At 51.2% G+C, this 25,040-nt stretch overlaps 10 protein-coding genes across 10 annotated transcripts; 6 read left to right on the top strand and 4 right to left on the bottom strand.

Annotated features, from left to right (window-relative positions):
* Positions 1 to 79: 79 nt before the first annotated feature.
* CC77DRAFT_1063186 (hypothetical protein) lies at positions 80 to 1,805 on the bottom strand (the record flags this gene model as incomplete). The annotated part of the gene is made up of 2 exons (XM_018528607.1): positions 80 to 1,707; positions 1,763 to 1,805. 2 exons carry the CDS (start codon positions 1,803 to 1,805, stop codon positions 80 to 82), a joined length of 1,671 nt encoding a protein of 556 aa, XP_018383954.1.
* Positions 1,806 to 2,128: 323 nt separating this feature from the next.
* Positions 2,129 to 4,483, bottom strand: CC77DRAFT_198899 (hypothetical protein). Its single transcript, XM_018530579.1, has 4 exons — positions 4,003 to 4,483; positions 3,885 to 3,946; positions 3,803 to 3,835; positions 2,129 to 3,755 (listed from the first exon to the last, which is right to left on the bottom strand). The coding sequence occupies exons 1-4, from the start codon at positions 4,052 to 4,054 to the stop codon at positions 2,430 to 2,432; spliced, it is 1,473 nt and encodes a 490-aa protein (XP_018383953.1). The 5' UTR covers positions 4,055 to 4,483; the 3' UTR covers positions 2,129 to 2,429.
* Positions 4,484 to 5,230: 747 nt separating this feature from the next.
* Positions 5,231 to 6,893, top strand: CC77DRAFT_1073449 (hypothetical protein). The gene has a single exon (XM_018529186.1). The coding sequence runs from the start codon at positions 5,416 to 5,418 to the stop codon at positions 6,643 to 6,645; it is 1,230 nt and encodes a 409-aa protein (XP_018383952.1). The 5' UTR covers positions 5,231 to 5,415; the 3' UTR covers positions 6,646 to 6,893.
* A 1-nt stretch (position 6,894) lies between these two features.
* On the top strand, positions 6,895 to 8,909 carry CC77DRAFT_199194 (hypothetical protein). Its single transcript, XM_018530584.1, has 3 exons — positions 6,895 to 8,205; positions 8,253 to 8,660; positions 8,731 to 8,909. The coding sequence occupies exons 1-3, from the start codon at positions 7,155 to 7,157 to the stop codon at positions 8,784 to 8,786; spliced, it is 1,515 nt and encodes a 504-aa protein (XP_018383951.1). The 5' UTR covers positions 6,895 to 7,154; the 3' UTR covers positions 8,787 to 8,909.
* CC77DRAFT_198978 (hypothetical protein) lies at positions 8,723 to 9,995 on the top strand. The gene has a single exon (XM_018530582.1). The coding sequence runs from the start codon at positions 9,033 to 9,035 to the stop codon at positions 9,945 to 9,947; it is 915 nt and encodes a 304-aa protein (XP_018383950.1). The 5' UTR covers positions 8,723 to 9,032; the 3' UTR covers positions 9,948 to 9,995.
* A 958-nt stretch (positions 9,996 to 10,953) lies between these two features.
* On the top strand, positions 10,954 to 12,835 carry CC77DRAFT_1022089 (UBX domain-containing protein). The gene has a single exon (XM_018525388.1). The coding sequence runs from the start codon at positions 11,140 to 11,142 to the stop codon at positions 12,685 to 12,687; it is 1,548 nt and encodes a 515-aa protein (XP_018383949.1). The 5' UTR covers positions 10,954 to 11,139; the 3' UTR covers positions 12,688 to 12,835.
* Positions 12,836 to 12,962: 127 nt separating this feature from the next.
* CC77DRAFT_198968 (hypothetical protein) lies at positions 12,963 to 14,554 on the top strand. The gene is made up of 3 exons (XM_018530580.1): positions 12,963 to 13,164; positions 13,218 to 13,483; positions 13,623 to 14,554. Exons 1-3 carry the CDS (start codon positions 13,087 to 13,089, stop codon positions 14,533 to 14,535), a joined length of 1,257 nt encoding a protein of 418 aa, XP_018383948.1. The 5' UTR covers positions 12,963 to 13,086; the 3' UTR covers positions 14,536 to 14,554.
* Positions 14,555 to 15,240: 686 nt separating this feature from the next.
* Positions 15,241 to 16,777, top strand: CC77DRAFT_198970 (RTA1 like protein). The gene is made up of 4 exons (XM_018530581.1): positions 15,241 to 15,717; positions 15,802 to 16,028; positions 16,088 to 16,367; positions 16,422 to 16,777. Exons 1-4 carry the CDS (start codon positions 15,538 to 15,540, stop codon positions 16,563 to 16,565), a joined length of 831 nt encoding a protein of 276 aa, XP_018383947.1. The 5' UTR covers positions 15,241 to 15,537; the 3' UTR covers positions 16,566 to 16,777.
* Positions 16,778 to 17,056: 279 nt separating this feature from the next.
* CC77DRAFT_939672 (MATE efflux family protein) lies at positions 17,057 to 18,937 on the bottom strand (the record flags this gene model as incomplete). The annotated part of the gene is made up of 4 exons (XM_018534687.1): positions 17,057 to 17,591; positions 17,640 to 17,698; positions 17,754 to 18,391; positions 18,448 to 18,937. The coding sequence occupies 4 exons, from the start codon at positions 18,935 to 18,937 to the stop codon at positions 17,057 to 17,059; spliced, it is 1,722 nt and encodes a 573-aa protein (XP_018383946.1).
* A 3,711-nt stretch (positions 18,938 to 22,648) lies between these two features.
* Positions 22,649 to 24,106, bottom strand: CC77DRAFT_198866 (hypothetical protein). The gene is made up of 2 exons (XM_018530578.1): positions 23,456 to 24,106; positions 22,649 to 23,405 (listed from the first exon to the last, which is right to left on the bottom strand). Exons 1-2 carry the CDS (start codon positions 23,880 to 23,882, stop codon positions 22,789 to 22,791), a joined length of 1,044 nt encoding a protein of 347 aa, XP_018383945.1. The 5' UTR covers positions 23,883 to 24,106; the 3' UTR covers positions 22,649 to 22,788.
* Positions 24,107 to 25,040: the final 934 nt, after the last annotated feature.

The following is a 25,040-nucleotide window of genomic DNA, read 5'->3' as shown; positions in this document are numbered from 1 at the left end:
AATGATAAGTTTGTTCCAAGGAACATGGGGTATGTACTATTAACGCCAATGAGGAGACCACACATCAATGTGTCTGTATTCAACTCCTCCCCGGGCCCAGTCCACCAGCCCACCAACCAGAGTCAACCCAATATCTATTCTCTGCATTCGCCGTCTCCACCGACCTTACAAGCTTCCTCCGATCAAGGTGCAAATCTGCATGCCCATTCGTCAATTCGCCCGGTGTACGCCTTCCGCTCTTCTCTTTCCGCGGACTAGCCTGCATATCTTCAGCAGCGATTTCAGTATCAGACGTAGATACTGGTGATGCAGATCGAGGAGTTGAAGAAGTAGGCGAGGGAGTACTGTCAGGAGAGTAAATAGTTGGTATGGCACCCAAAATTCGACCAGCAGCGAAGACGCAACCACCGATTGCGTGTCTGATGAGAGAATCACCAGTAAGACTACCAATTATGAAGACGTCTCTAGCTACTTCGAGGGACGTAGCTTCGGCTTTGGCGCGGAATGTTCGGCCTGAGATCAGATGCGCGGAAGATGGGCCGGAACTCATTTGGTCGGGCGAAGCTAGAATCTCAGCGCATAGTTCTTGGGACAGAAAATCCAAGGTTCCGCGTCGGCCAACAACATAAGCTAGACCGCCTACTTCGTGGGTGACGGTTTCTCCTGACGGCAGTTGTAGTACTATGGTTGCTACATTCCCGGACACAGATGCGCTGACAACCTCGGCATTGGGCAGGCCTTCGTAGAGCGTCCAGTCGCGTTGTTGAAATGGATTCGACTTGCGCCGTACAGAAGGAGATTTTGCATTCTTCTTCTTGGATGTAATCGCTGCAAGCTTCATTTGGCGGTAAACGGTCGCATACTCTGGGTAAGCGGTGTGGTGGCAGCCTCGTAATGGGGACGGCCTCTTTTCGGGGGCCCATTGAAAGACGTGTAGGATCCTACGAGTAGGCGGCGCAGATATGATAACATCGGCCGCAGAGAATCCGGATCCAATAACGAGTAGTGGCGCTTGTTGCGAATCCATCTGTGCGATGGGCGCAAGGTGAAGTGGAGGCGGGATGTTAACTGTAAAGATGCCAGACGCAAGCACGAGATGCTTGCACCGAATCCCAAGACTTCCGATGGAAAAGCCGCGCACCGTTCGATGCACATGCTCGACCTTCAGCCCCGTGTATATGCTATCGGCTATGCCCACCGCCTCCGGGTATGTCCTTAGGTAGTCGGCAACCTCGACCCTCGAAGGCCGCACGAACTCGGCTTCGTCTCCTCTTCCGCTCTTAGCCAAGTGGTCTGCGTACGAATAGCCAGGGAGGCTCAACTGTTCCGCATAGCTCAACGTGCCAATGTCTGCGCTTGCAGAGACGGGATTCTCTGCCCATTGCCCACCTGCATGGGCTGTTTCCCCAATCGCAACATGTGGAATAGCCTTCTCAGGCTCGTACCGCCACTCGATGCAGGACTTGGGGTTCAGCTCGGTATCAGCATTGGGTCGGACGAGAGTGTCGAGCAGCGTGTTGACCGGCAGCGCTTGGGTCGAGTAGCGTAGAGACGACAGGAAATGCGCGTAGAGATCCGGTGTTAGGTGGAGCAGATTGGGTGATTTCTGCAGTTTCGCGTCGAGAATCGCGTCATGATGGCCGCCGACGTAGTATGGGATATGGCCGTGTAGGATGTAGGAGAGGACGAGCGCTGATGGCCCGTTGCCTGTAATTTGTAATCAGCATCTTGCTTGCGCGCGCATGTTATCCCCGTCACGTACCAATGATCAACGTGTCGACGCATTTTGGAAGCGAGCGAGCCATGGACTTTTGCAGCAGAATGCCATGAGGAAGTCAAAGTCAGCATGGACGGGAGGAAGGGCGGAACGGGGCTGGTCAATAGTGTATGTCTTCAACATGACGGCCTCTTTTAATTCTTCGGCGCTAGAAGCGGTCCCTGTTCCGCCGCGGTGGGGGTCGGGTCTCGCCTTCCACATTCGAGGGGTTGATTGCGAAGATGGTCGGCTCGTCGCTGACCAAGCTAATCGACGTGCCGTGAAATGTTGACGATTCAGGCACCGTGTAGATTGCGTGATCGCTGCAGGTGAGAGACGCGTGAGATGCACGAGGTCATGACATGTCCGCGGGGGCTGCATGAGGTCACAGCCTTGCGCTCAAGTGCGGGGCATGGCAAGGTAGAAGAACATTAAACTATAAATCCAAATCATAGTCAACCATGGTATCTCTTCCTAAATATCGCGCTCCAAGCCGCCCTGTAAATTTCGAGCTCTCCGACTCTGCGCAACAAGAAAGAGCATGTACACTTTGTGATTTCAAAGCATCAGCGTTACCCGTTGGGTCCAAAGGGAGAAATCGGGCCTGTCAAACGTTACCCCACATCATCCTGTCCGGGTCTGGTCCGCCGCGCGATCCTCCATCGCAAGATTCCTAGTATCTATACGTGACGGTATTACGTTCAGCGACGGGCGAAACGTCGTGGGCCTGTTGCTGAGGCACGTTGAGATCAGGCGTCCGTGGGCGTTCAATGCGCGGTCGCATGTGTTCGTCTTCTTCCTGAATCGGTGGTTGCGCACCGTGCATGGTCAAGTTGTTTGCAGAGCTCTCTTGCCGACCCAGATACGACGGAGTTGATTGAAAGCCTGGATGGTAAGGATCTGGTGGGCCACCATAATCGTTGGCCGATGACGAGTTCTGGTGCGCTGGAGGTGTGTATGTAGTCGTATAGTGATCAGCGAACGGGTTCTCTTCTTGTGCGCTCGGTTGTGTACGATTCGGTGCGGCCTGCAGTGACGGAGGAAGATTGTTTTCGTCGCTTCCATAGTTGGTAGATGTTGTGCCAGCCGGTTGGGTGGGCTGCATCGTTCCAAAGTTCATGGAGGGTATCGAAGGCGCATCGCTGTGTGTAGGCACACCAGCTGGACTAGTGTTACCATTTGGCGGCGGCGGCGGCATGGCGTTTCCATTCTGCACTGGTGGAGACGGCGAGGCACCCATGAACCGACGGGCCTGGAGGATGGCGCGCTGATGCTTGGAAGCAGCGAGGGAGAGCTGCTCGTTGGTTTCGATCAACGTGAGCATAGTATCATCGTCGGGTGCCGGATTGTCGCATGCGATGTAGCCGTGTATGCTACGCTGGGCGGTCGTGCAGCGCTCAGCGAACTCCTTGACCAGTTCGTTACCAAGTAGTTCATTTGCTGGTGTGGACTGGACAAGCTGTAAGAGAAGCTTGGCCGATGTGCGCGCTTCCTCAATGCGACCTGCAAGCTCTGCTGGTGGCGGCAATGTCTTAGACGACGACCTGTGCCCTGAACTGAAGCCGCCCTGTACGTTCTGGGACCCTGACCAACCTGGCGCATTGAGCTTCCGGGGGCCGAACTGCTTTGCGGCAACAGCCATAAGGCCCTTCTCCTTCTTGTACATGGTGAACAGCGTGTTTAGGTTGGTGTCATATCCCTTTTCTCGCTCCATGGAATCCAGCGTCTCCTTGACAATCTGCGCTACACTTGGGTCTTGACCATTGCGGAGTAGGTACTTGACTGTATCGGCGAACTGCTTGTCGAGGTTCTTGGTAAAAGAAGGGCCCGGATTGTCGGCCAAGATTCTGATGAGCATAATGGCATTGTACTGGACATGAGGGCGGGCGTAGTTTTCTTTGGAGAGGAAGATGCGGATCTGTCTGGCGGCGGCTGATGCAGCGCTCGGGCTTGCGACGGCGGACTCGACGATGGTAGGCAGGTGGAGGACTTCTTCGCCCTGGAAAGGTCAGTAGGGCGGCATGATTCTGTGGGCAAATACCGTACCGAGTTGGCGGCACCAGACTCGCAGAAGAGCATCTGCTCGCTATTAGCTGCTGCGAAGATGCGACGAGGCGGTATAACCTACCACTCCCCTGGTGGCATTGGCCTCGGGCGTGTCAGCATTTGGATCGATATTGACATCCTGGGCTGTATGCGCTGGATGCGTTAGAGTGTACCAGACCAAAGTGCATGGCGGGACTCACAAGACCGTTTGCGCATCAAGCTGCCAAAGTTGAGGCGCTTCTTGAGCTCCATGTCTGCTGCTACGGGCGGAGCGGTTCCGCAATGTTAAACGGTCGCAGGAGCGTTTGAAGTGACTGCGCAAAAACAAAGCGCAGAACCGCACGAAACACGAGATGGCTCCGAGTCTGTGAGTCTTGGTGGAAAGGAGAGAGATGGTGGGATCGCGGTATAGATCGAGGCCTCCAGCGCTCCTTCCTCGCGCGGACGGTTACCTAGGTAGGGCTGCGCCTCTTGCTGCCAAGCCATGACAACTTCGCGAACACACGTACAGCCAACGTAAACAACCGCGTACAACGTGTGGCGACGCTGCATCCATCGCTGTACTGCACCACCATGTCCTTCCCCCACACGGCACCATCTACGCGTCCTGGATGGCGGAGGGTGTGCCAAGATAGGCCATCGGCCTTTTGCTGCAGACCCACGGCCCGGTAGTCTGCTTTTTAATCGGACCCTTTCCGTGCATCCACACTGATTCCACAGCTGCTGGAGACCAGTCTCCTACTAAGCATCCTAGGATACGTCAAGACAGTCGTAGCACATGACCGGGTACCTGCTTATGGTGCGCCCGCGTGATACCACGGTTCGTCTTCTCGACCGGTGGCGGCAAGATGCAGATGGCGGTTGACTATACACAACCATCAAAGCTAGTCTGGCAGTTGTTGTCGTCGTCGTCTTCTTTGTCGCCGAGAGGTGTGACGATGACATAGCCTGAGCACAGTACCGATCTATCCGTGCTAACACTACGTTGCGAGACACGTCAAACGTCACGACCCAGCCTAATTCTTCAGTAATGCCCCATCTTCCACCTCACCATCTCCAAAGTCTGGCACAGCCAAGTAAAGGCTTCCGTCAACAGACGGGGTCAGCGACATGTTATTCAGGTTCAAGAATACCATCAACCTGTCACGGGCACCTACAGATATCAGAGACTCACACTGTAGTCGCTTGGCTGTGGTTGCGTGCGTCACTCTGCTCTCATCGGCGCTAAGCAAGCTACCATTCGCTGCCACCACCTATGACTATGCCCGCAACCTGTTAGTGTTAGAGACTGCGATTATCGTCTCTGAGTTGTCCCTACCTATTCGAGGCGATGCGATGCGGCGACAAGGTTCAAGGATCGACGCTTCCTCGGCAAGCGATCATTCCTACAGGATGCCGCAGCTACGGCTTGGCTAGACGTCATTCTTCATGCGCACTTGGTCCATTCGTGAGACACCTCGACAGCCACTCACCTTGCCTTGGTCAAGTGCCAGGCACAAAGTATATGACCTCAAACCATGGTCCTCGCCTCCCACCGTCCCGTGCAATACACCCACCTCCTGACCTCACCACTTTCATAGGCACCAGCGTCTTTGTTCAACATCACCTACAAAATGGCGCCCGAACCCGCTTCCGCCATGGCTGGCCAGGCTCGTATGCGTGTCGAAGAAACTGAACAAGAGCACATTACCAGAGAGAACTCGGGTTTTGCCGCATTTGAAGCAGATATGCCTAAACTCGCCAACCGATTCAGCTTTTCCCTCAAGGACAACCTTTCCTCCTACCTTGGTCGCAAGAACCCTTTCTTCACCAACGTAAACCCAGACACCGACTATGTATGGATTCTGGATACGACTGCCTACCAGAATCGCTTAGGAAGGTGGAAGGCGGAACTTGTTGCTGCCTACTTTGTCAAGAATAGCGGCAAGGACATCTCCCAGCTCGTTGCATGGGTCAGCGAGAAAATCGGCCTTGCAGACGACGAACAGGCTAGAGCAACAGTCGCCCAGAGGCTCCAGCCCTTTGCGGACGCAATTCTTCCAGCGCACGCTGTTGAAATTGACCTCAATGGTCTCAAAACCAGATTAGGACCCAGCGGCCGCGACGGTATCAGCTCAGACGAGTTGGCCATTCCCGGAACCGATTATAAGGACGGCCAGGTCAACAAGTTCCAGGCCGTCAATGCTGAGGCGACGTCATTCAATATTACCTTCGCAAAACCCAAGGGATGGGCCGTCCTTTCCGATATCGACGATACAATCAAGAAGACCCTGACATCGTCACCTGTCGGTATCTTGACCACCACATTCGCAGAGCAGCCAGAGCCGATCAAGGGCATGCCGGAGTTGTATAGGCATATGGCGCAAAAGCTCGACAATCCGCCCTTCTGGTATCTCTCCGCATCCCCATACAACCTCTACCCGTTCTTGCGCAACTTCCGCGAGCAATACTACCCCAATGGTACCATGATCTTACGCGACGCTAGCTGGATGAACTTGGCTGGCTTCCTCGCAAACTTGACGCAAGGTACCCAAGCTTACAAGGTTGACCGCATTGAAAAGGTTCATGGCTGGTTTCCCAAGCGGAAGTTCATCCTTATCGGTGACTCGACCCAAACAGACCCTGAATCGTATGGCGAAGCGTACCGCAAGTTTGGCAAGAGCTGGATCGGTGCTATCTACATTCGTAAGGTAACGGGCGTTGCGGAAATGGACGAAGGCAAAAAGAATTGCCCAGAAAGATTCGAGAAGGCCTTCAAGGGTGTTCCCAAGGAGGTCTGGTACGTCTTTGAGGAAGCACAGGAACTGTACGCGAAGATCGATGCTTTGCCTAAGATCGAATAAGAGGCGAATGCTTCAGTGTATGACGAGCAAGTTTCAGTTTGAAGGATAATCGAGGAGCTTTTGGCGCATCTCGTTTTGCATGGTACCTGGCCAGCTGGCTATTTTGATACATGCAGGGACATACCACGGAGTACGGAGTACAATTTCATTTTTCCCTTTTTCCATAGTCAAACAACGCGATACCCAATATTTTCCCAATCTCATTTCTCTTGCCTCTTAATCCTGCTAGCCATTGTCTATAACATGTGCTATCATAAACATGTGCATGGCCGGTGATTTCACTGTTTTCTCCACTGCCCTCTTTCGTTTTGCATTGAAGTGCGGCATGTTTGGCAACATTCACATCTTCACATCTTTATCAAACATGAGCAACATTTCACAACACCAACATTGTACGCCACAGAGATACTCGGTCACGCGTGATCCCGACGTCAGAAATTGGAAGCGTACCTATACTGCAGTTCCTACCCTCCGCAATAGTCATACTCCCGCCTGCCTGATCGCCAAACATGGTAGCCGGTCAGCTACAAGAACCCGGACCAATGCCTCTGTACGTTCTTCTCGTTCTCGTTATTGGTATATGTTTCTACTTCTTCTTCATAGGTACCGCTGCAGTCAGGCTTTGGTTCTATAAGGGCGCTCTCGGTCCTGCGCCAGAGAAGTTCCTCGTCGTCAAGATCGAGCATGAGGATGCACAGCAACATGCTCCGATGGCCGACAACCACAGCGGAGCCGGCACACACAGCAACGCCATGAAGCACCGACGCATGACCGTCTTCACACATGCCTCATTATCAGCACTATCTGACGACACCGCTCATACTACCGCGCTCGAACCACATGGTTTCTCACAAGCAACGACGATGGTGAATCTCCAAGATATCGATGAGGAAGACCTATCCTCATTCACAAATCCTGGAACCCGCGCCTATATAGCAGAAGAATGCCGCCTGTCCCGCATGCCTGCCTTTGACGCAGATGACTGCGGAAACGGCGACTACTTCCCTGACCTCCCTTACACAAACAACCCTATCGAATCTACTTCTGCTTGCTCCGACTATCTCCAACCCTCACAACTAGGGCTTACCTCAACGGACTGGCGCGACTGGCTAGCCATTGATGAACATTACATTGAGTACCACGCCGCGCGCACTCACCTCCTATCGCGCAACCGATCATCTTGTATACACCTCACTCCCGACAGCGAATCCGCGTGTCGCGAGCTGCTGCAAGAAATTGCCTCCTACCTCGTCGAACAGCACCCTAACAAATTCAGCTTCAAGACTAAACATCGTAGGAAGCATATTCTGAATGAACTGACGAGAGAAGATTTCGAATTAGAGGGTGGGTTGGAGGCACATCCATTGGAGGTTGTAGCGAGACTGTGCGGAGAAGATTTTATGATCTGGGAGAGAAGTGAGAGTACTAGGATGTGGTACTTGCAAGCCAGTACAACGCTCTTCCCATCCGGGTACATCATAACGTCCTACATGGGAAAACCAGTCAATGTCATGGTTCGTGGTGATGAAAACGGGAGACTGCCAATGTTGCCTTGGTCCAGTAAGTTTCATATCTTTCCATCGCCCACATTAGACTGACGTTCTCAGCTTTGCCATCCATATTAACCCTCGACCTTCCTACATTGTCCCGATACTCCCACACCGGTCCTCTATCCCTCCACCAAATTTTCATTCAAACCCGTCCTCCTCGATGCTCTCTAGCCTCCACACTCCACATTCTCCGGCCCATGGATTTCTTTGCCGGAAACATAGCAAATCTTCACCCTTCTGAGCTACTCGTTCGTACCGAGACGCAAATGTTTGCGCGTCTACCTAAATCGGGTGCTGTGATTGTAACAACACGGACGAGTACTGAGACAATAAGCGACATGGTTGAAAGAATGAATGTGTGGGAGAAAGAAACCTTTCTGAAGACAGTGAACGGGTGGGGACCTGAGGAAGCGAGGTTCAAGGGGAGAGAGTTGTGGATTGGGGTTGTGGAACGGTGTTTGAAAGGTTAGTGTCTAGGCTCTTGTTTTAAATACTAGAGCCTCGACTTTTACGGCTTGCTGACAGATTTTAACAGGTCAGAGTGCGTTCAGGGATGATATGACGGTTTGTAGTAGACTGTCGGCTATGTAAACAATCAGGTGAGCGATTCATGAATAATGCAATATATTGGAAATCTTGGAGTACGAGCACGGATATTTCGCAATCGCACTGGAATGCGCCCAGATGGTGGTTGTAGCTTTTTTCAATACTAACGTCTAGGTGGTGGTATAGAATACACAGCCACCCGTTCGCTACCGTACAACGACGACAAGGGAGCACGAAAATACTTTTCTCACTTCAATGTACTTCACTATTCTTTAACTCAATTATATCAAGATGGTTAATACTACCTCACTCAGTGTGGTAGCAGCCACGCTCAACGCTGCCAACATACCTACCTTCACACGTATCGTGACTACCACCATGGTTACTCCCACACTCGCTACAGTAATATCCACCACTTCGTCGACAAAAACCACTATATTCCCCACCAGCACTATCCCCACAACCCTCGGTAGTCTCCAAACTTTCCCATCCGAGCACATTCAAAATACACAAGGCGACTGTCGCCCTCAAGCTCCAGGCTACGGCCCTGTCCCAGAAGAAGACAACGTGTCGTCCTTCTACACGTCTCCATTAATTCGCACTCCAGCTCTAGAGGCTACCACACCCCATGGCTATACCCTCGCCTTTTGTGGGGCGAATGCATCATATGTCGGCACGAACTACCTTGGATATCACGAACTGGAAGCATACAGTCCAACCGAGTGTGCGAGTAGATGTCTCATGTGGGGGAGATCTAACCTAGACGGCGAGCCAGAAGTTTCATCGACCACTCTGTTCCCAAACGGATTCGACTACTCCGCTACACCTACCAGCACACCCACGTTACGTGCGCAGATGTGCAACAGCTTCAATATCTATTTTGAGCGCTCCCCATCTATTAATCTGGGAGAAGAGTGTCAGGACGCGAATAGTCGCACTATCGTTAAATGTGCACTTTGGGGCGAGGGAAATATGCGCGAAGAGTGTGCGACAAATACAGGCTACAAGAACTGGAAATTCGAAATTGTTATTGCGGGGAGCAACGGCTATGTTTTGGGTATGGGGAAGGAAAAGAGCAATGAGGAGAATTCAAAGACTTCTGAGGGTGAGAAGAGTGTCAAGGTGGATATGGTTGCAGCGTTCATGAATAGGTTTGTGGTGGGTGCTGCGCTGGCTTCCTTAATAGTGGTGCATATGGAATTTTGAGCTTGAACCATAGGTACCTAGCTGTTCCTACGTGACTTCTCCATAGTATCCAGAATAGACAGTGTGGCAAGACTTACCTCATGTCGCCTTGATTTCCTAGTACATCGTTCGTGTAGGGTTTTTGGTATCGTTTGTGTCGCGGAAGTTGCGAACGTTTGAGGTTATGTCCACTCTCTGCCTAGGTAGATATGCTCGGTGCAACACCACAAGGGTATATTTGATCGGTGATGGGTTATCGCAAGTAAATTCATCATATGCAGAACTGTTTGGAGTCATCGCTGTTGTAGTCTTGAACTTGCGTCACCTGTACGACTTCCAGCTACTGCTATAGATATCTTTAATCTCTTCCAAACTTTTCCATCATTCTACGTCAGTCGATAGAAAGGCCACTACTGTGAAACTTTTACAGCGGTGCTGTTTTAATGCTGACAGGTCAAAAAGAAGCGCGTCAACGCTTTTGACTTAGACATGCTTGCAACGATTACCTTGATTAAGAATGCAAACATAATCTTATCGGAAGTTTCGCTGGAGCTTTGTCAGGGCATTGCAAAGGCAAAAAAAGAAGACTGAGTCTTTTGTGTGTGCCCACTACCCGAATCGCTTAATTTGAGTCAGTGTCTGGCTCGTACGCAATTCGAACGCAGACAAACTTACAACGAGTGATCTTCGCATTACAAGTGCGACGCCTTACCGCTTGCTGTAAATGTTTTTAGCAGGCGTTACTCGGATCACGCTGTGGTAAACTTACGCCAAGCGGGCGATGATATGCCTGTCATGAGAAAAATCTCGATTTTGGACGTATATCTTCTTGGCTATCAAGATTCCGAGACCCGCAAGCTCGCAAATACTGCGCATTGTTGTCAAGCATGTAATTGGTGCGGGGCTTTACCCTGACTAGTTTCCTGTGTCAAGGGATTGCAAGAGTACCCCACGATTGGTAGTGCTCTGTGGCAACGGCCGGGGTTTCCAAGGTCAGCCTCACCCTTGTCCCGCGGTTAGTTGGAGGGAAAGCTCCGACCATCGCTACATCATCGCAGCAAAGGCCAAGCAACACGTACACCAATACTTTCACCCTACGTCCCACTGTCATCTCACAGTCCTTTCCGATGATATATATCACTCGTCCACGTTGAGATATAATCTTACACAACCGAACCTCTCGACCGAAAATAAAGTTGGTGGCGGAGCCAACATGGCGGATACGGACATCGCATCTCTCACAGCCGACCAGCAAGCCGCGCTTCAACAATACACCGCTGTTACCGACCAAGCGACATCTGATGCGATACCGATACTCCAACGCGCGCAATGGAATGTCAATATAGCGGTCACGCGCTTCTTCGACGGCGAACCGACCGAAGACCCAGTGGCTGCTGCTGCCGCCCAACTACCACCGCCCCAAGACGTCCGCCGACAAGAGACACTACTAAACGGTTTTGCCTCACCACGATCATCTACAAGTAGTGGGAGGAGAGTGAGGATAGAACCTGCTCCGAGGGTGGTCCCACAGCCAGAAAGCCAAGTCAGTACACAAGTTCCGCTAGTACTGGCTATATTCTTTGCGCCATTCTCGCTCGTGTACTCCCTATTTGCGAAATCCTTCCGGTTGTTAGGATGGATCTTTCCCTTCCTCCCGCGCGCATGGGGGAGGGTTACAGCTAGCAACATCAACACACCTGCCTCTCAGCGCAGCGCGAGCGGGCGCCGACCTTTGAACCCACGAGACACAGCGGCGCGTTTCATCCGCGAGTTCGAGGAGGAATATGGAAGTCACAACCTGCCGTTCTTCGAGAGCGGATACGCCCAAGCTTTTGATCTAGCGAAGAAGAACCTACAGTTCTTAATGGTGGTGCTGGTCAGCCCAGAGCATGATGAAACATCATCCTTTGTACGGGATACACTTCTTTCGCCAGAGGTCGTGGAGTTCGTACGAAACCCCGAGAACAACATCATACTTTGGGCTGGCAACGTGCAAGATTCCGAGGCATATCAAGTTTCCGCCGCCCTGTCGTGCACCAAATTCCCGTTCACGGGTCTCATTGTACATACACCCCAAGTTTCGTCAACAGCTATGGGGATTGCCGCGCGTGTAGCTGGTCCTACGCCCCCACAACAATACATTGCCAAGCTACGACAGGCAATGCAGCAACACATAGAGCCGCTCAATCGCGTGCGTAGTCAGCGCGCGGAACAACAAGCGACACGAAACATCCGAGAACAACAAAATAGCGCATATGAACGCTCACTCGCAGCTGACCGAGAGAAAGCTCGCAAGAAGAAGGAGGAAGCAGAGCGCAAAGCTCGAGAAGAAAAGGAAGCACTCGAACGCGAACAAGCCATCGAACGATACGCACAAAATCTCGCGCAATGGAGGCAATGGCGCGCTGCATCTATACGCTCTGAGCCCGAGCCTGAGGAAAAGGACATCGTGCGCATCAGTCTTCGTATGCCGAATGCAGAGCGCGTGGTTCGCAAGTTCGCTGCAGATGCACAGATCGAGGAACTCTATGCATTCGTCGAATGCTACGATATCCTGCAATCTGAGGTAGGTGTACAGGAGAACATAGAGAAACCAACAGATTTCGAGCATGAGTACAAGTTCCAACTCGTTAGCCCTATGCCGCGCGAGGTATATGAGCTCAAGACTGGTGGTACGATTAAAGAGCGTATCGGACGGAGCGGTAATCTGATTGTTGAGCGGACCGATCTAGAAGATGAAGAGGAAGACGACGAGCAGTAATCGCATGAAGATGAGCATTGGACTGGCGTTACAATATCTACTCGACTTAGCGTGGGACGTGGATATCCACTTAGGTTCTCGATACGACGTTTACGTTGACCATGAATGTAAGAATGTATGTATAACGTTATACATGACTTTCTCTATTTTCAGTGCTTCGGCCGTTCCTTGATCCATGTAACTCAGTATATGCTTGCCAAGATCGTCGATACCACAGCCACAATTCCGTGTTCCGGATATTTGAGTCGCACAGCCTACGGCAGCTTCGGGAGCACAGACCATGTTTTAGCGTGAAGGCAGACTGCCCGATTTCGTCACGCATCCTAAGCTTTTGATCGTCCACTGTCATCACGTTCCCTAAACAAACCACCGATATGATCCTCGCAGCGACAAGATAACATGGAAAGAGCTAAGACTCGCAAGCCCCATAAGAAGTCGCGAAACGGCTGCTTACCATGCAAAGGCCGCCATGTCAAAGTGCGCCTTCCCATTCGAATCTTGAATTCTACATACGACTGACCATCTTCAAGTGCGACGAGCAAAAGCCAAATTGCGCAAACTGCGTAAAGCAAGGCACCGTGTGTGAATATCGACCATCCACGGGCCAAGAGAGTCGTGAGGCTTCGAACGTGTCGCCTTTACCGATTGGAACGCCAGCTTTTACGCCATCATCCACAGATGGCACTTCCGGTTTTCTTGACCAACAACCACTACCAGATTTTGGATCCATCACTATCAATGGCGCTTCCAGTCAACCAGATTTGGCATTGAATATACCCCAACTACGATTGCTCCAGTACGTACTCTCATGTGTGATTGAGTCTCTCAGTACATGACTGTGGTTCCATGGTCTGGTATGATCTCAACGAGCAACAGAACTTTTTTATCGATGTACAAGAAAGACACCTAGAAGCGTAAGCTAATTGCGTGGGTAGTCACTACACGACCGTCACAGCCAAAAGTCTCGCAGCGCATACTGACGCCGAGGACGTATTTACAACTACTTTGATACAGATTGCATTCGATCATCCATATCTTCTCCAAGCGGCTCTTGCACTCAGTGCGTTACACTTGAGCCGAACTGCAGGACCAGAAGAGGCCCAACAATACTCGTACCAAGCTGAGAAATACCATGAAGCGTCTCTGCTCAACTTCCAGACAATGGTTCGCGATATCGATCCTTCGAACTTTAAAGCAGTCCTATTGTTTGCCGGCACGCTGTTCCCGCATGCGTGTGTCGCTTCACTTGCAATCCACAATGATTTGGATCATGTGTTCGACAGCGTTCTTTCCAATCTCGTCCTGACTCGGAGAATTAGACCCATGGTAACAGGGGTCTATGAACAGATGAAGGAGAGTGAATTAGGTCGTGTGATTCCAGACGACGTCAAGAATATCAATTGGCAGACCGAAGAGCAACCACCCAATACTGAGCTCGTACAGCTCCGCAAGTTCTCCGAGGTCGTCCATCACGTTTACCCTCCCGACATTGTCGATGCATATGGATATGCCTGTCATATCCTCGAGCTCGTATTCCAGGTTGCAGAGAAATCTACGAAGCCGCCTTCCGACGCTTTGTTGAAGATATGGATACATCTTGTCTCGGACCGCTATATCGAGCTCTTATCGGAGAGGCAACCAGGATCTTTGATCATCTTTGCACACTTTGCTGTCATCATGCATAGAGCAGCAGAGAACTACTGGTATCTGGAAGGAGTCGCGGAGCAGATACTTCTCATTGCAGATCACATGGTCCCTAGTGAATGGAAGTCGTGGTTGCAGTGGCCGAAGGAGCAGATTCGTGGTGCCTCCGTACCGCCGACGCCATATTCAGGGCATACGACATGAAGCCTGAAATTGATGCGGGCTTCTACCGCCCCTCAACGTCATGCCCTCGAACTGCAGATACCTCCAGCCTGCTTTGAAGTGAGCCCTTGGTTCATGAAACAGGCCGTTCGATGCGGCAATGCTGCCCATTGCGGAGACACTGGACCGTAATTTTGCTTGACGGTTACCAACAGACGTGCAGCTATTGCATCGAAACAATATCTTAACACCAAATCGGCATTGTTTGTTCCTCTTGTCAAACTGCTTTGGGAAATGCTTGCGAGGAGTGCTTGGTAGGCTTGATAAAGTCTTAAGTCGTAAGTGAAAGCGGCCTAGCTCAAGTACCCACCCACTTACTTACTATGCAGACCACCGTTATCGACAATAATCGATCGACTTGAAAGAATCATACCCTGATCCAGGTACATTGAGGAGGAGGCTGTGCGAAACGAGCGAGGCAGACAGCTTTTCTATCTGCACCGACTACGAGAAGCGTAACGACGTATTCTGGACGCGACACTGAAGACTTTTGTCCTGCTACTCCGTGTTTGATGCTACTATACGCGGACAGCTAATGTATGAGTTCGAGCCATCACCCAAAGAATGATAGAAAAGAGTGGAGCCGAGTATTCACAGAGCAATGCGATTGGCGCGTCGTATCCGAGGACGCTAGTCGTATGCACAGACCGCACGCCTCCTTCCCTGAGGCATCTACATATCCCAACGGGCGGCGGGAAGGGGTTGCTCGGGCAATCTATGTACGGGTCTAGAGGATCTATGTACGAGATACGGCTAGGTGGGCTGTGCCCCACAAGTATCCGTTGCGACTTCTATACATAAAGACCATGCCATTTATTTCTCCATCAGCCAACCCCAGTTAAAACACCACTACTTCAACGGTGTACCACCTCAAAAACTACTCATACCATCTAGTTCAGTACTTGTCTCTCTGATCTGGTTCTGTTATATCAGACGGGCTCTTACCGCTGACGCCTACCGCGTACACCTAATCCCCACCACAAGATGTCGACACCAGCAGATGACTCCTCAGCGGTGCCAGAGTATGTGCTCTGGCCGTACACCCCCACCATCGCAGCCGGTGCCATCGCCGCTGTCGTTATGTTCATACTGTTCTTCATTCACACATTCCGCCTCGTCAAGAATAAGACATGGTTTTGTATACCGTTCGTCATTGGAGCTCTGGTACGTACTTTGCTACCCAATTTTTCCCAGCTTCTACACATGAACATACTTGAATAGATAACAAGGTGCTAACATCCGCCCTAGTGTGAAGCTATAGGTTACTCTGCTCGTGCCGCAGCCCACAACGATACCGAAGGCAAAACACCGTACATCATCCAGTCTACACTCATTCTCCTGGCGCCCATCCTCTTCGCCGCTTCCATCTACATGATTCTCGGTCGTCTTATCCGACGTACGGACTCTGCTGAGTACTCTCTGATACGGGTCAACTGGTTGACCAAGATCTTCGTTGGCGGCGACATTCTGTGCTTGTACGTCCCTACATATTGTTCACAATTTGTATGAACAACCATATTAACCTGGATCCTAGCTTAATTCAAGCCGGTGGTGCTGGTATGCTCGTCTCAGCCAATGACAAAGACGGTTTCAAGCGCGGCGAGAACATCATCCTCGGTGGACTGATCCTTCAAATCCTTATCTTCGGCTTCTTCGTCGTCGTAGCGAGTATCTGGCACGTACGACTCCAAAAGGGACCTACAGCTTCATCCGCGGATATCCCGTGGACGAAGCTGATCTGGTTCTTGTATGCGGCTAGTGTCTGTATCACTATCCGTAACCTTTGCAGGGTTATTGAATACGCTATGGGAAAGGTACGCTCCACTTCCGCTTCTTGTGCATTTGGACAGATTGCTAACAGAGCATAGGATGGTTACCTACTTTCGCACGAATGGCCCATCTACGTCTACGACTTCCTGCCTATGATGATCACGCTTGTCGTATGCATCTGGTGGTACGACCCGAACATCAAGCCGCGTCCCAAGACCGACATCGAGTTCGCCCGCCGATAGGTTGGTCGACGGTATATGAGAGCAGGAGGCCGGCCCAAGGGAAGCCTGATAATAGAAATGGAAATGTACCTACTGGTACAGCATGTTTGTTTTCTTTGTGTAGCGTTCAGGTTTATGCGTTTTGAATATGGGAAGAGTGCTTCGAAAGCAGTAGCTCATGGAGACATCATGACAAGGATCGTCGTAGATACCTTATATAGCTTATGCGGATCTTTTTGGATCTGACGCTTTGCCCGTTGCCATCTCCGTCGTGCTTTTATGTTGTTATTGCTTTACTAATGAACTGACTTTGGACATCTGGCTTTGCTCGTATTGGAGGCACTCAAGAAACATCAACCACTCAGTCTTAAAGTTGGGTTTAGCCATATATCTTCTTGGTGACGCTATCCACATCCAGACTACTCGCGGAATCAAGTCATGGGTACTTCACACCTGTCTCTTATACCGCCCTTTCTCTCCACATTACTTAAACCTCATGAACTCCAAGTCCTCTACTCTTGCCTTTCTCGTGCATCGTCAACCGCCTTGTCCCAATTATAGAACTTCATGTAAATACCCTCCGTTATCGTAATGCAGCTCGAGCCTACCGCACACCCAGTCCAAAGTCCCACCAACTTCATATCCTGTTTGAAACAAAGGAAAAGTGCCAACGGCACAGCAATAACATAATAAACAAAAAGGTTACACCACCCTCCAATATTTTGCTTGCCCAAGCCGCGGAGAAGTGCATTTACTAGTGCAGTGGTGGAGTCGGCGAATTGGAAAGCGGCAAGCAGAGGTAGTACGGTGGCTACTATGCTGACGACTTCCGGATCGCTTGTAAATGCTTTGGGAAGGATATTTCGGCAAGCAGTCAAGAATGCAAAGTCAATGAGGCCGATGGCGAGGAAGGTCAACACGTAGGTTTTTGTGGCGGTACGGGCTGCGGAGAGGGAACCCGCGCCGATTAGGTTGCCCAAGCGTGTTGAAACAGCCACGCCGACAGAGAAAGGTACGTGGTAAATAGCTACTGCCAGTGTCATGACGCTTCTGATGTCAGTATTTTTTGATGCGTTAAAGAGGAGTAGTTCTTACATCGACTGCGCCGCCAAGTGGGCTGTGGAAAGATAGCTTGTCGAGAAAGTAAGAATGTCCTGTAGCAAAATTAGCATACAGTCGATATTCGCAGATACATGATCCAGAACTTACAAAAGCAAGCCACTCCGTCTCCACCATGACGATGCCTGGGACGGCCAATTTTGCCATGGGTCCCCAATTCGTAAAAGCAGCTTTGGTAAAGCCACCCCAACATTCCAGCGAAGATGGATTGACAAAGTACACGTAAATCCAGAGCAACAACGGTAAAAGGTTATTGGAAATGACAGTCGCAAGTGCAGCACCTGTAAGGTCCCAATCCAGAACAAAGACGAAAACATAGTTCAAAGCTATGTTAATGGGCGTTGCAATAAGCAAGACGAAAAGCGAAGCATTGAAAAGGCCTTGGGCTTGCGTAAACCGCTTGCCGGCTTCAAAGATGGCGTAGCCCGGTGCTCCGGCAAGAAGTAAAGAGAGGTAGTATCCAGCAAGATGCGCGATTGCTTTTTCCGGAACAAGGGCTGCGAGGATCCAGCCAGAACACAGCCAGATCGCTCCGATGGGAATGGTAACAGCCAGCATGAAGAGTATCATGCGCTGAAGATGGAGGCCCACCATGGTCTTCCTTCCGGAACCATAGGCCTGCGCGCAGAGGGTATCTAGCGATGTGGCCAGCCCTTCGTAGATTGCAAGTCCGGTGATGTTGGCGGTCATCGTAGCTAGAGATACTGCACCAAGCTCATCCGTCCCGACTATAGGGGGTGTCAATCAGCTTGCGTCCGAAAGTCTTTCTGTTCTGAGTACTTACTATGCCCCACGACAAATATGGTGACAAGACTGAACGAGTATTGCAGCAAGTACGTCCCCATAAGCGGAACGCTGTACTTCAGTAGCAACTTGGCTTCCTGTCCCGCCGTTGTTCCCAGCTCTTCTGTCGTCCCCTCTCCTCCCAGTAAACTCTCAATCTCTGAAGGATCAGGAATTGCGCCATATTGACGCTGCTTCGCCGCGTTGTCGTGCGATTTGAGTAAGCCGACGCGTTCAGCCGTACTCGTGGAAAACCTGCGCGCTTCTGGAGCGTCCATTGTGTTGTATGTAATGCCACCACCAGAGGTAAAGGGGAATGGAACAAATCCTAGCGCTAAAGACGAAATGTCATTATCGTATTCCAGGTGTTTGACTTCGTTGTACTTGTCGACTTTGTCTCGCTGCGGCTGCGATGTTAGAGTCGTCGGCTCGGGCTGCCAGAGTGGGGCGAGCAGCTGGGCCTCTGCCGTCAATGGCGTATCTCGGCGCATGGCGATATCGGGCAGCTTGCAGCGAAGCAGTAAAGCGTCGGAGGACTAACGAGGGGTGGGCATAGTCTTCCTGTGCCGTGTGGAGTTTCTGTGCGACAGATTGCCCTGATGCGGGAATGTTTGTCCAGAGTCTGCAGCTTTTCACGAGATTTTGTGGTGCAAGAGGGCACTGTCATGGCTCATTTCCCGCGCCAGCATGTTGTCAGGGTCTCCGCTGCTCTTGTTGCCATGTTTACTGCGAACTTTGCCTGCACCTACCATTCGCAACGGCGGGCCGTCGAGATAGTCTGGTAAGAGCGAGGCGGTCGGGCAGCTTGGGGTGCGTGGCGATGATCGTACCATCGTAACGCGCATCGGAAGTAATCCCATTGGCAAGGAATGGTTCGTGATTCAATCATCTCCGAGACACCCGGAATCGCGACGTTGCGCTACTGTCGAGTATGCATGGGAATTACCTCACTGAGCATACCCAGACATGCGCGAACTACCTGGCTAGAGATAGAGAAGACAGTTCGTCTGAATCTTATCGTTCGAGGCGCTCGCGTGTGCGATTGTCCTTGGAGCCTGGCAGATCTGCGTGTAGCTTTTCGTCAACAAACCACCTAGCACTCGTCGTCAGTGCATCCTCCATCGTCCTTACATCGATAGTGATATCTATCTTTATCAGTTTGAGCGTCGTGTACAACAGATGGTAATCTGTTGTCATTGTCCAGATCGGTGGTGGAGCACACCAAGGTAATGTAGAGCAGCGATGTCTCAAATGCGACCGGCACAGTAGCTCTGAATCGTTTGTGTCGCTGACAAGAACTAGATGTCAGCACAACGTTGATATAATAGGATACAAGCTGCAGCAAGCCACAAATCTTGGGGCCCATCGGCACAAGTGGTACGCCGTGCCCAGGAAAGCCATCCTGTACCCGGGTGTCCAAAGTCATCAACACATCTCATGTGAGTTCCGATCTTGGCTTGCGTCTCGGCACATTCTAGAATCTCCGTCACATCTTCAAGCACCCTCCCCGCAATTGTATCTCTAGAATGCGCGCTTCGACGTCCAAATTGTAGCTCACACAATCTGTCGTTCAGCATTTAGATCCAGCCTGTGTACCAGCACAAAGATAGCCTTTTTCCTCATCTCCGGTGTCAAGTTTATAATACAGCTCCGTATGTGTTTCGGATGATAGAATGCTTAGTGTTTCTATTTACTACATCTATTGCGCCTTAAGGGACCCATCTCGTATGTTCTAGATCCACAGCCCGCAATCTCTATCCCGCAGCTCCGTTTCTTAGTCTATACTCCACCGCTTAACGTGCCGGGACGCGATTTCCAGATCCGGAATAGCTAGATGCTTGTAGTCTTCGCATATGGATGTCAAATGGTGAACAGAAAACATGGATGTAATTGAATACAGACGAAGAAGGGCGAAACGAGTACAGTGCTGTTTGGTATTCGTAATGAAGACAAGAACAAATCTTGCCGTGAAAGAAATAATAGCTTACAATTCAAGACCCGGACAGCAGAAGACTTCTACGCTGTTTGCGCACCTGAACAGGAATGGCTACTATATGCCACTGAAACTCTCAGGACTTCACACTTCGTCGATCTTGATTCTTGTTGATGATAGTGGTAGGAGAACCAGAAAGTCTCCGTTTGTTTTCTGGTCCTCTCATTACATTGATATCTGATGCAGCGTTTCTTGCCGATCTTGAGGTAATCAACAAGCTACCAGGATAAGTGCACAGGGTCAAGGACTCTTTGAATATAACCTCGCATAGCTAAAAACATCTTTTATCTCTGTCTCGCACCTATATTGTTACCAAGAATCTTTGTACAACAATAGGTAACATCACTTCGAGCCTAGCGCTGTATGTCTCAACCACGCCTATACTATTAGCCATGTATCAATGCATTCGTACTACCTAGGAAACATTCACTCATTTCCACATGATACTCCAGCTCTTTTCGACCACGAAGATGCCCCGTATGCATTGCAAAGCAGCAAGGCGTACAAGTCGATCTTCATGTCGTATCGTGGCTTTCTCTCTAGGTACCTTGCAGACCAAAGAAGGTAACCCAAGCCTTCGTTCACTCATACGCTACATAATGACATTCTCCCGGTGGCACAATCCAACCCAACTACACACATGTCTTACATCCTACATCACCCCATCATCCTTATGTCCTCCCTCAATCCTTATTCCCACACCCGCTCATCCCACCCGCTCTATCCGAATTGGGGTCCCAACAAAAAGAATCACTAATCACTAACTCGCACGTACAACCCGCATAACTCATGCTATGCGCAATATGCCCTAGACATGAATCGTGAGTTCGCCTCAAGCATACAATGCACAACTCGCAAGAAGTAAGTAAACCGGTTGGCGTAGCGGACACAAGAGCCAAGTCCATCTACGTAATGACGTCCGTGTTCCGCGATGCCGCCGAGCATATCATTACATGAAGCTATGATCTGCCCAGTCCGCCGAGTCGTGAGCAAGCGCGGGGTGGGGGCAGAACTGACCGCACCAACAAGCGAACAGAGAGAGGCAAAATTGAGACTAAGGCCTATACGTAAATGGTATCCCGCCCTACCTACGCGTGCGGAGTGCTCTGTGCTGCCCCTCCATTCTCCCATCCGCCCGCTATTTGTTCCGCACCATAGACGGGATGATGGAATGGGAAGAAAAGCCCCAACCAATGCCCCGCGAATAGAGATTGCGTCAAGGGGTATCCTGTTCCGTGTGTCTCAATGAGCGGAAAGTATCGGCAACTGTTCATTCCGACCGCACAACTGCATTCATGGCGTGACATTTTCAGAAAAAAGCCGGATCGTAGGTTTCTTCAACGGGCGGTTTTCTACTGGTGGTACAGATCTTCCACAAACCAAAAACCTATATCGGGATTTGGTGCATGTCTAGGATTATACTGTACTGTACTATACTACACTATACGCATCAAGCATAGTCTTTAGCATAACGTGTGCAAGCTTTGAACATCCGAACCGACCTCTCAACCCCACGAAAACGACGCATGGAAAAGGGCCGAGTGCGCGTCGATGCGAAGAGCAAGCGGCAGACACCGCGGAAAAAATCTCACGTGTTGAACAGCAATGCATATGGTGGAGTACGTGCCTACCGCCGCGCTGGGACACAGCCAAAGGGAAAAGGAACAACGTGCTGATCAATCGCGCACACGCGCACGCGCGCGCCATTTGTCGGTAAAGGAGAAGACGCGACGACGCAATGCGACGCGTGTTCTGCAAGGAGAATCTGTTGTGTCTGATGGCCATTGGGGAGTTGTCCTTTTTTCTCTCGCATGCTGAGACTGGGATTGTTAGAGTGAGGCTCAGCGAGTGACGATGCATTGCATATGAATTGTAGTTGGTTGGCGATGATCGCTGGGATGGGATGTGCGCGTGGGTGGGCGGCTCCGAAGACCGCAGGTGCACTAAACGTTGAACACGTACTGCCGCCGCAGCAATCATGGTTTGAAGGTTTGTTGAATGCGCAGCCATGTGGTGAACTCGTGAATTATCAATTATTCGAGTATTATGAGTGCATTTGTAATCGCACATATACACGAGACGGAGCTCAAGAGTAGTAAGAAAAATGTGATGAGACAGAGACCGTAGAAGATTTCGTTATGTGATATGAAGAACGAAAAACCATTGACAATGTAGTCTATGAAGTAATCCCAGCCCGTAAAGGAAAAGGCCAAATCCTGGCTTGCAGACATGGAACCAATCAGAGGGTTCTTACATGGAGATAACGCCAGAGAAATGCAATGGACAATATGTACAGACCGAATGAATCGAATATCGACAGTGAAATGAACGCTAATGCAGAGAGGAAAATCAATCGGGCCTTGCGAGGATTGCGGCAATGGCATCACATGGAGCACAAGGCTGGGGTTTGCGTTTCGGTGCTTCGGCAGCTGGTGGAGGACATACACACTCGTCGTCAGCGGGTACGAAGACGGAAGTTCGACGTGCTTGCGTTAGGCCTGGAGCATCCATTGGCACGAAGAACGATTCACGGCGATCGTACTGCGGTGTGCAACATCCATCCTCAGAAGCAAGGAAAACGGATGGCCGTCTCGAGAAATGGCCAGCGGAGGGCGCGTCGTCACATGAGGGGTACGCAGTGCCCCAGAAAGGCAGCTTTGGAGGTGTGCCCTGACCATTGTATGGTACGTAAATGGATCCACCACGCGGTCTGAGAAAGGGGCTTGGGTCGTCAAAGTCCTCAAAAGGACTCTCGTTGGCACTCTTATCCGACTCCTCTTTTGTGGCCTCGAGGTGTGATTTTTGTAGCGCGATCTCGAGTTCTTCAGCTGAAAAGGGTTGTGAGGGATTACGAGTGCGGTCGGAGCCAGTGGCGGGTCTCGATGTTAGCTGAACGGAACTGGAGCGGCGAGCGGCTTGTCGACGAGCGTCACGAGGGTCTTCGGTTGGATTGCGAGAGAGGCCGACTAGGCACGTCAGTAAAAGATCGGTCATATATACGTAAGATAAAACACACCATTGAGCACGTCGCCTTCGTCGTCGGAGGCCTCTTTGATATTTGCGGGCCTGTCGTCACCAGCGATGCTCGCTCCGATGCCGCTGTCTACCCACTCTTCAGCATCGTAGTCTGAAGAGCAGCTTCCTCTCCGACTTCGGTGCATACTACGACTGCGGCTGCGTCTCCTGAAACTACTCCTACGGCTCGGTAGCCTGCTACCCATGGGTGAATACAGCGAGGCGTTGCTGTGCCGGCGCCATGCTGTCGAAAAGCTGAATTCCTCGAGTTTCTTCTTGTGTTCGGGATCGACGGCGCGACGGTATTTTAGCGGAGGCATCTTCTCGCCAGGCTTGTAGAAATCAGATTCTGGCTCCTCTGGTTTTGCATTCTTGTGTGAGCCAGCAGTAAGAACGCGCTTTAAGCGAGTGCGAAGGTGGCCAGGCATTGTGGGCGAAGAGTATAGTTGAACCGGAACGTGTAAGCCAGCACAGGAATAGCGAGGAAGATTAAAGTAGGCGTGTGTGAGTGATGGTGTGAATGTTGACGGAGTGTGAAAGTGTTGTTGGAGAAGAAGGAAGAGGGCACTCGGAAGGATGGTCCGGTATGATGTCGGCAGCAGGGTGAGGCTGATTAGGGAGTGGGTCGGGGCACAGACGCTGCAGTTGAGCTAGCCCTGGTCGAGTGCTGGGCGAAAGATGGAGTATCCGAAACTGCGGTGGGACGCTCCAGTGGTCAGGCACTGTGCACTGGGGAAGATGGTGGGTTGTATATGGGCAGCGATGCGGCGGATGAAACGCGCAGCCAGGCTAGAAGAAAACGCGGAGAAGTGCAAAGCTTGGTCGCGGCCTGCACTGTAATAACGCGATGTTGGGCTTGGGAGTGACGGAGGCTCGCTACGACGCTGAACCGACGAGCGAAGGGGGGTCAGCTATTGAGAAACTAGGTTGCTGCATGCATGCCTGGCGGTAGAAGTTTTCTAGAATGGAAGCAGGCGCGAAAAGCGCAACAGACGGCGTGAAGCAACTGGGTTCAGTCGGCCGAGGGTTTCCTAGCGAAAGGTGCAAAGGTGGGCCAGACTGCTGGTGGGTGAGCGCTAAGCTGTTGGAGGGTGAACTGCCGTTGGGAGTGGCATCCATGGCTTGCCACCGTCGTAATTCGCGCAATCTCAGGCCTCATTCGCTGACTGTCGGATAGTGGCAGCGCAGGTTGCGGAAGGTGGTTGGGATGGTGCGTTGAGGTACTGCATGCCGAGCTTCCAGATGGCATCGGCAGCGTATTCGAGCAATACGCGGCGCAACTTGGGGTCTGTCTAGACGACCCATCCTAGACGCTCTACTGGAACCCTTTGCCGCCAAAACTTCTGTCAAGATCTGACGTCCCACCCACGTCCGTCCACTCGCCGCGTGCCTGCATCCGGCCTACCTCAATGGGTCATGGTCAGGTGCTCGGAAATTGCGCAACACAGTGTGGGGTAACTTTTGTGTGGGACGCGATCGGTGAAGTCATCCCTATATTTGTACACACCGCCAACGCAAATTGACTGTCTTGATATCAAATACACCCAGTGGTCAATCAATGATGCCGGATGGAGCAGCATTGCCAA

This window comes from Alternaria alternata (assembly GCF_001642055.1).
Source record: "Alternaria alternata strain SRC1lrK2f unplaced genomic scaffold CC77scaffold_15, whole genome shotgun sequence".
In the NCBI taxonomy this organism is placed as follows: Eukaryota; Fungi; Ascomycota; class Dothideomycetes; order Pleosporales; family Pleosporaceae; genus Alternaria; species Alternaria alternata.
Note: the sequence above shows the minus strand (reverse complement) of the source record. Positions and strands in the feature narration are given on the sequence as shown.